The sequence below is a fragment of the Apus apus genome, chromosome 4, assembly GCF_020740795.1.
Source record: "Apus apus isolate bApuApu2 chromosome 4, bApuApu2.pri.cur, whole genome shotgun sequence".
NCBI lineage: Eukaryota > Metazoa > Chordata > Aves > Apodiformes > Apodidae > Apus > Apus apus.
This window is the reverse complement of record NC_067285.1, coordinates 102,952,240-102,960,954: the sequence shown is the minus strand read 5'-3', so window position 1 is coordinate 102,960,954 and position 8,715 is coordinate 102,952,240. Positions and strand designations below refer to the sequence as shown.

General features: G+C 39.1%; 1 protein-coding gene across 2 annotated transcripts; it reads right to left on the bottom strand.

Moving 5' to 3' along the window:
* Nucleotides 1–324: 324 nt before the first annotated feature.
* Nucleotides 325–8,498, bottom strand: LOC127384274 (uncharacterized). 2 transcript variants are annotated; one of them, XM_051618397.1, is made up of 5 exons: nt 8,186–8,498; nt 5,281–5,610; nt 3,798–3,911; nt 2,596–2,717; nt 325–952 (listed from the first exon to the last, which is right to left on the bottom strand). In XM_051618397.1, the coding sequence occupies exons 2-5, from the start codon at nt 5,576–5,578 to the stop codon at nt 812–814; spliced, it is 675 nt and encodes a 224-aa protein (XP_051474357.1). In that variant the 5' UTR covers nt 5,579–5,610; nt 8,186–8,498; the 3' UTR covers nt 325–811. The 2 variants fall into 2 exon arrangements, with proteins under 2 accessions (XP_051474357.1, XP_051474356.1); XM_051618396.1 differs by lacking the exon at nt 8,186–8,498 and adding an exon at nt 7,498–7,579.
* Nucleotides 8,499–8,715: the final 217 nt, after the last annotated feature.

The window sequence follows — 8,715 nt, the reverse complement described above, 5'->3', positions numbered from 1 at the left end:
CAACTGCCTTTAGCTTTGCTGTTCAGAACTTGGAAACCAGGGTTTACTTACATTTTCAGTTTTGACTTATTTCTTCAGTGATGTATTTAAAGTTTTAGTGCTGGCAAAAATAGGACAAGTGTTAACACTCCCATCTCCCCCCAGCACTCCCAACTAGACAATAATTATACATAATAATATTATATATAGCTTAATTTAAACCTAGTATTTAATTGTGTGTAGGTGACTACTTTGGAAGACTTTTCATAGTGTCTGAGTGAATTTACACAGAGTCCCATTCCACATGAATACTATCCTTTCTGACATACTACACTCGCTATGGTATGGTCAGCACTGATGGTAATTGCAAAGATCAGACTCCATCCTATGTGTACTACTGTCTTTGTGGTCCAGTGATTACCACCATGTGCATTTTTTTCTGTATCTTCCGTTATTTATGCATGGGCTGCCTGAAGTAATGCTTTTGTTGGAGAATGGTGTTCAGTCCAGAAGACTTTTCAAAGTAAGATAATACATCCTTTATTATCTGGACATGGGGGGAAGTGCTGAAGACAGTCCTCTAAAATGACATACCCTCCAAATCCACACTCCTTACAGTGTTTTGCTAGTGCCAAAACACTCAGAGACTGCTGGGAACCAAGCTTTTTTCTCGTATATTGTCCTGTTGATGTGCTTCTGACAGGAAACATATGCAATCCATCCTTCAGCAGCAAATTATCGTCGTTTTCAGTTTCATAGTTATTTAGTCATATTTTGTCTGTGACATTGTCCTTTTAGTTCTGAATGTCAAAGTGGATGGTACATCCTTGTCTCAGTCTTGTTCTAGATTTTTTTCAGCTTCCCTGGTTTGTTCATCTGCTGCATTGCATCCAATAGTCGCAGTGGGTTTGTCACCTTTTCCTCTTGATTCATTAGCAAAAAAATCAAGTGATTCATAAAGTGTAGATACAGCCTTAAAAAGACAAGAAAACTCCAGTCAAAATAATCTTTACTCATAAAGTTTATTTGAAATGAATTTTTAGTCAGGACTGTATCTAGCACACTCCAAGGAACAGAGAGAAACACTGGCCACAGAGTTTTTACTTCAGAGGGAAAGTGTCTCAGTACTAACATGGCAAAATCTTCCTACGTTTGGATTAAATTCTTAGTTAATTATGAAAAAAACATCAGCTGCTCCAAGAATTACCTCAAGGGCTAAAGTCCTCTGCAGCTGGCAGAACTGACTGGGAAACACTCCCTGAGCATCTCAAGCACGACTATAGCAGACAGCTTTGCCATGGGGATGTTCACTCTCAGGTTAAACTAACTTAGATACTTGGAGCTATGTGTTGTCATCTGACCTAACTGCTCAGCGTTGCTATGTCATATGATACAGGTAAAAATAAAATCCATATCTCGATTCAAGTTCTGTGACACAGGACTGCCTTCACAATCCCAGGAATTGGAAAAAAACCCATGCCATAAATTGGAGACTGTAAATAGCCTTGCAGAGGCGTACAGAACCTTCTCATTCGCTGCTCTAGAAATGGTGTGCAAACCCACCCAGAATATACAGCAAATTTCCAAGCTTCAAAAAGTGTAAGCAATGTAAAGAACTAATGTGAGCTTTTTAGAGATTTCTTTACCAGAAAGAGGAAAAAAAAAATTAAACTGATAATGTTCTGAAAGACAGTAAGTGCAGCACCAGAGATACCATAATATTTGCTCAACACTACTGGTGTAATTTGTTTGAAATACAGTGTCCATACACACTGAATGTACTGGCTTTACTAATATACTGGATCTCTTGAATAATTTGAACATGAGCCAGCAATATGTGCTTGCAGCTCAGAAAGCCAACCATACCCTAGGCTGCATCAAAAGAAGCATGGCCAGCAGGTCAATGGGGGTGATTCTCACTGTCTGCTCTCATGAGACAGTAACATAAGGAGGACATGGAGCAGTTGGAGCAAGTCCAGAGGAAGGCCATGAAGATGATCCAGGGACTGAAACACCTCTCATATGAGGACAGGCTGAGAGAGTTTGGGCTGTTCAGCCTGGAGAAGAGAAGGCTCCGGGGGCACCACAAAGCAGCCTCCCAGTACCTGAAGGGGCTTTTCCCCAGAAAAGTTGGGGAGGGGCTTTTTACAGGGGCTTGTAGTGAGAGGACCAGGGGGAATCGATCAATACTGGAAGAGGGGAGATTTAGGTTAGGCATTAGGAGGAAATTCTTCAGTGTGAGGGTGGCGAGACACTGGAACAGGTTGCCCAGGGAAGTTGTGGAAGCCCCACCCCTGGAAGTGTTCAAGGCCAGGCTGGATGGGGCTTTGAGCAACCTGGTCTAGTGGGAGGTGTCCCTGCCCATGCAGGGGACTTGGATCTAGATGATCTTTAAGGTTCCTTCCAACCCAAACCATTGTATGAAATATAGCTTTCTTATTTCTGAGTGTTGTCTCTTGCAAGAAAACTTTTTTTTTTTGCTTTAAATCTTTTTTTATGTGTAGTAAGATGCTGTCCTAGAAACAGCAGCTTGTTGTGTGCTTTCTGTTTAGTGCACACCCAATGCCTCATTTCGAAAGTCCTTTCATAGCAAGAGTCTTTTTATAAACCACTTACCCATTTAACAGAATTACATGATGAATTTTCCTCAGCTACTTCGCTAGTGGATTCATTTGGCCCATGAATTTCTGCAGCTTCAAGCATCTGCTCCTCCTGATGCCTCCTCCACTGTGCAGAACCTTAGCAAAAACCAAATTACAGTCATTACTTGCTTACTGTCAATTTCCAGAGTAACACCAGTACTCTACCAGAATTCTATAAAGTTCTGAAATGCAGAGTGCAGAGCCCTTGTATGACAAATCTTGATGGCAAGTGCTATGGCAGTATTCACCTGGCAGGTGAAACCAGCTACCTTCAGATTTCTGAACAGCCTTTTTGCGAGGGAGAGCTAGTCAATAGAATTTGTGCCATGAGAACTGATCCAGGGAACTGATCAGCTCATCCTTAAGTAGACAACTATAGCAGGTCAGTTCAAAGAGTTGCCTGTGTCAACTCCAGGGCTCGAAACAGCAGCTTAGGGACTGCACTTGTTTAAATCCCCTCCCCCTGCTTTTTAATCTGCAAGGTGAATTGCATCTCAAGTCACAGGTACCCATGTACTTCCCTGACAGCCCACAAGGTGAGAAAGCCATAATACTTACGCTACAGTTACTTAAGAAGCTGCCTTAGGGTATATGTCACTGACCTGTACCCACTGCCTGCAGATGCCCTACATTTATACTTGTCCTGTACCCTTGCCATTCGCTGTTTTTTCTTGTGACTTCTGCCATCCTTCACTTCAGGATTTTGCACAAAAAAACCACCAAAAAATAATAATTAATGAAAAAAAAATCACAGCTTAAAAAGCATAGCTCAGAACAAAGTCACCAAGGCTGCTTCTTTCCAGGAGTCACTTCCAGGTGTTACTACCAAAAGTAAAACTATGTCACAGAGCTATGTTCTGGCTTCTCACTTTTTCAGTCTGCTAAGAAATTATTAGAATTTATATCTTTCAATACCCTAGCCAGGTCAAGATCTTCAATCTAAGTGATCACTCTTCCTGGAAAGGTAACAGAGGGAAGTGCCTGCAAGAACACTCACTTGAACTACAAGCTGTGCCTCCGATACCTCCTCTCAGCTTGGGGTGTCCCTGGCAGAACAGGACAAGGTGAGCAGAAGTTATACACTGAAATTCCTCTTCATGATGTCTCTTAAGTGCACCTGCCCAGCATCTCAAAACAAGCATTTAACTTTGTGTTCATGGAAATACTGCCACTCACCAGAAAGTTTTGAACGCTGTTTCTTTTTGTAGCAAAGACACAAACTTCCCACTGCTACTAAGACAGGAACGATGGCCAATATTTCCAAATCTCTCTTTTTCAATGAGTGAACTTCTGCAATTATACATTAAATAAATTTATGTACTATTCAAAGATACAACAGAAGAACATAAGTGTAACAAAAAAAAAATATACTAAAAAAAAAATATTAAAAGTGTCTTCAGGAGGGAACCAGTCCATCCCCCCAGCCAAGTGCATGCTCATCTATACTTCACCATAGCTGAGGGATGCATGCCTGATGAAAAGTAACACCAAGCCCTCCTATAGCTCCTGCAGTTTGACAATTGCCCCCTTCCCATTGTTAGTCTTTTCTGCTTGTACACGAAAGCTGTTACTACTCGATCAAGGAAGAAACCAGATCACCTCATTCTCATTAGGATCTTTATCAGACTTTTACATTAATTTCCCACCATTTTGAAGGCAACGTCATTTATTCTCTGCCACCTATGTTTTCTAAATCTTTGATATTTTTTGTGCCTCCCTTTGGACTACTAGTTGGCCAATAGTATAAAACAGGTTCAAAAACTGGACTGTGCTGGATGAATGGAAAGCTTACTTCCTGTGACTTGACCGGTCAATGCATGAGTGATGTTTGATAATATTAAAGGTCTAGTCAGAGAGGTAGAAAGAGGCAGGTAGAGATCAGCATCTTCAATAAATGATGCAGTGTCTCGCAACAGTTGCGTAAAAGAAGTGAGGTAAATTGTTTTCTAGCTATGTCACATTTTTTCATAGTTCAGGGTGAAACATACCTCACTTTCATTGCTGAAAAACTTAATTGCATTTGAATACTCATTGTATTCATGTTTTTCAAAGCTTAATTCAGAACTGGGACCTTAATTTGCTCCCCTGCAAAGGTTAGAATATGACTATAATAAAATAAGGAGACACAGCCTACATAAAACATTTTGTCACAAAAACTTATTGGATGCAAATCCTTATAAATACTGAGCCTATACTGTTCGATTTCCCCTATTGATTAATCTCCCACATTTTATTAAGAATGTCATAAAAAGAAGGGTACATAGTACTGAACAGAGGAACCATGTGAGTGTTTCAGCCGCTCCTTACCACAAGGCAGAGTCATTCATTGTCTCACATTTAGCCTGCCAAATCCCTTCTGAGAAGGAACTTGGGAAATACACAGCTGATGCACAGCTTTTTTGTAAACATTAACTAATATTTCCTATTAGCAAACCCTTGTAGAAGAAAACAAACACTACAGTGGGGGTATTATGGCAGAGAGCTTTAGTCAATTTTTGCCAAGAGCCATTCAAGGTCCTCTCTGTTTGCCTCATTCATCTTGAGATTCACAGCATTGAGGGAGGGATGTGGGAGACGGAGAAAGTGTACAAAATAGCTCAAACTGAAGAATCTTCATGATGACAAGTGAAATGGCATGCACATGGTCTTGCTAGCTTACCTTTCTCTTCAACAATCACTGTTGTCCCATTTCCACGTATTTTCTTACAGAAAGGTATTTCAATAATTATTTCACAGTAGTAAAATCCAGTGTCATTTTTGTTGGCAGATTCTATCACTAGCACATCCTTCCTTTCACAAGCAACGTTGGATACATAGGAAAGTTTTGATGATACAGTTTTGGTGATGTTCTCTTTATTAACAAGATACCAGCTTACTCTATACCTCATAACAGATTTTTCCCAAATACAGGTGATTTCAGTGTAGTCTCCAATTGATAGATGTATTTTCGTTGGCATTTGGATGACTGTTAAATTATTGGCACCTTCAGCTAGTGGAGAAATACACATACATTTAAAAGTTAAAGCAACAAAGAGATGGCATTAAAGTGGTAATGTCTATAATCACAGTGTTTAAAATAATGTAAATATTGTAAAATCATTATAAGATTTTTTAAGATTAGTTACTACCCACATCTCCCTTGAACAATGGCAGTAACTTGGAATCTTCATCTGGTGTATTAAAGCCCTCCATCATTGCTTGTGTGCAATAAAGGAAGATTTTGTGTACTTGCTGATATTATTTTTTTTTTTAACAAAAAGCTTCTGTAATAGAGGTTGAGTCTGAAGCACGTGAAACACTTTATCTGCCAGGTAAAGAATGACCAAAATGAGTAATTCAGAATGATTTAGCAGTGAATAGTGCAAGACTCTTGAAGTGAAAAGAAAAATCCACTACAATTTTTGTCACCGTGTAGGAGTTCTTGTCCTGCACTGTTTCTAATTAGTGAATGTACAGCATTTTTGAGGTGGGTTCTTTAAATTCTTTAAATAAATGCTTAAACTTCTTGCATTAAGTTTTTGCTGACAAGTAGTCTACAGCATCAAATTCACATCTTTATTTTAATAAGTATACAACATGCCATGCAGACCACAGCTGGCTCATCAGGTCTGTTGCCTGGCTTTTAGTTAAGCCTGACTTGGATAGTACCAGAGAAAACAAACTTTTTACTCTTTCCTTTTTTGAACCTCTTTTTTACTCTCTCTTTACATGAAAAGTGATCAGCATGAGATATTGTGCAATACTAATAAAATATTTGCTTCTGAAGTGAAACCACTGGGTTTTTAATTCTATTTTTTTTTTTAATTCTGATGATGCTCCCCACAAATCTGTTGCCATGACTACTGAGACTAGTTGTTTTATATGCTGTGTCAAGAATTATAATTTCACTTTTTTCCATCATTTATACTATTTAAAGTGAAGAACTACTCATTATGAAGGTAAAATGCATTACTTTCCTCCAAATGTTATCCTCTAACTCAGGCACATTTCACACCAACATACAAATTATAGGATGATTTTTCCCCTGTCTGGTCTTAAAGTGGTATTTGATAAGTTTTATCACAATTAAGCAAATAACATTTTTTCCTTTGCCCTTAGAAAAATCCACATATGTAAAGGAGTTAGGCAACTCTGTTTTTTTCCACAATGCAGCACTCAACAACTTGCAGAGAACAATCTGGACAGCATAGGGGTAATATAAACAGCAGAAAAAATAAGGGAAATAATTTATTTAGTCTGTAAATGACAATTTAGAAGCTGTTCAAGCATCAAAGAACTATTTGATAATTTCCGGTTTTCTGTTAATTTGGTTTGGTTTTTTTAAGATATACTTGTGTTATCTCCTGTGCTGTTTCCATTTTGTATTGTTACTGTCTTTCTGAAAAATATCACTAAAAAAATCCTTTTGCCCTTACCTGATCTCTTAATCTCTCCCTTTCACTCTAGTTTTTAATTTACAGTGAACACCTTCAGTATTACCCAATGTCATTTGCATTGAATAAGAAACATGGAATGTTATCAGCTTTGTATTTTAGTACCTACGTGATATAGAGCAAAACCACCTTAAAATTCTACATCCAGTGTTTGTCACAAGAAATATTCAAGTCTGAAGATGTAGCAAAAATGGTGCTTGCATTAACCTAACTTAATTTTGCGTGTTGAAGTGTGTGGTTTGTTCCTCTACACTTTTTCTACAACAATCTCTTTGTGAAAATGCTTTTTGATTACCAACGCATTTTGATGTCAGCATTATGAAAACATAGCTAAGATTCTCCTTGTCTTACACACAAGTCTATTTGACTTGAAGTTTTTTTCAATCCAGCTCAAGAATGACAGATGACTAACTATAAACAAAAAGAAAACAGACAGCACTTACCTAAGGAGCCAAAAGACATTGTTAAAAGAAATTTCAGTGAAATTAAAAACATCACGCAGGATTATTAGTACTTGCATCAGAGTGTCTTTGTCAAAGATCAGCAAAACAACAAATGAAAGCATTTCAGATTCATAGCTTAACTTCCTCTTCCCCCATGTGGGGAGGAAAACAGAAACGAAAATGCAACCCAGATTTTCCCTACACTCTTTGAAATTGCTGTCATAGAAGTATCTGTTTTAAGACCCAACTATCCTGTTTTGAAATCAGAGCATGTTGTTTTTTGTTTTGTTTTGTTTTTTTAAATTTTAAATTGTGTCCTAACTGGCTACCTTTCAACACTAGTTTGACCTCTCTTCTGATATCACATAAAGAACTACTTCTCCATACTTACAGTGCTCTCATGTGAACATTTGCCATTGCACTTCTGCAATCCTTTCAGAGGACAAAAAGGCACTTTATGAAGATAATATTTATTTAGCTACTGTGTACACACTGGTCAGCAGCCTCTTCCAGCCAGCCTGATCATAGATTCATAGAATCATCAAGGTTAGAAAAGACCTTCAAGATCAAGTCCAACCATTCGCCCTACTGAAATTTTTCCTAATATCCAATCTAAACCTCCCCTGGCACAATTTGAGGCCATTTCCTCTTCTCCTATTGCTTGCTACTTGAGAGAACCAACACCCACCTTGCTACAACCTCCTTTCAGGTAGCTGTAGAGCGTGATAAGGTCTCCCCTCAACCTTCTTTCCTCCAGACTAAACAACCCCAGTTGCTTCAGATGTCTTCTTAAGCCTTGTTCTCCAGAACCTTCTCCAGCTTCGCTGCTCTTCTCTGAACACACTCCAGCACCTCAAGGTTCTTGTAGTGAGGGTCCCAAAACTGAACACTGTACTCAAGATGTGGCCTCACCAGTGCAGAGTACAGGGAGACAATCTCTCCCCTTGTCCTGTTGGCCACACTATTCCTGATGAAGGCCAGGATGCTGTTGGCCTTCTTGGCCATCTGTGCAAACTGCTGGCTCATATTCTGTTGGCTTTTGACCAACACTCCCAGGTCATTTTCTGCTGGCCATCTTTCCAGCTACTCTTCCTGAAGCCTGTAATGTTGCATGGGATGGTTGTGACCCAAGTGCAGGACCTGGCACTTGGCCTTGTTGAATCACATGCAATTTGCCTCAGCTCACTGATCCAGCCTGTAGAGCCTGATCCCTCTGTA

Excerpts from the sequence above, each read along its gene's own strand:
- LOC127384274 (XM_051618396.1), bottom strand. The coding sequence starts at position 7,549 with ATGTTTTTAATTTCACTGAAATTTCTTTTAACAATGTCTTTTGGCTCC. Across the intron at positions 3,912-5,280 it reads AGTGATTGTTGAAGAGAAAG|AAGTTCACTCATTGAAAAAG; the intron begins GTAAGCTAGCAA and ends GTATAATTGCAG. Across the intron at positions 953-2,595 it reads CATGTAATTCTGTTAAATGG|GCTGTATCTACACTTTATGA; the intron begins GTAAGTGGTTTA and ends TGTCTTTTTAAG.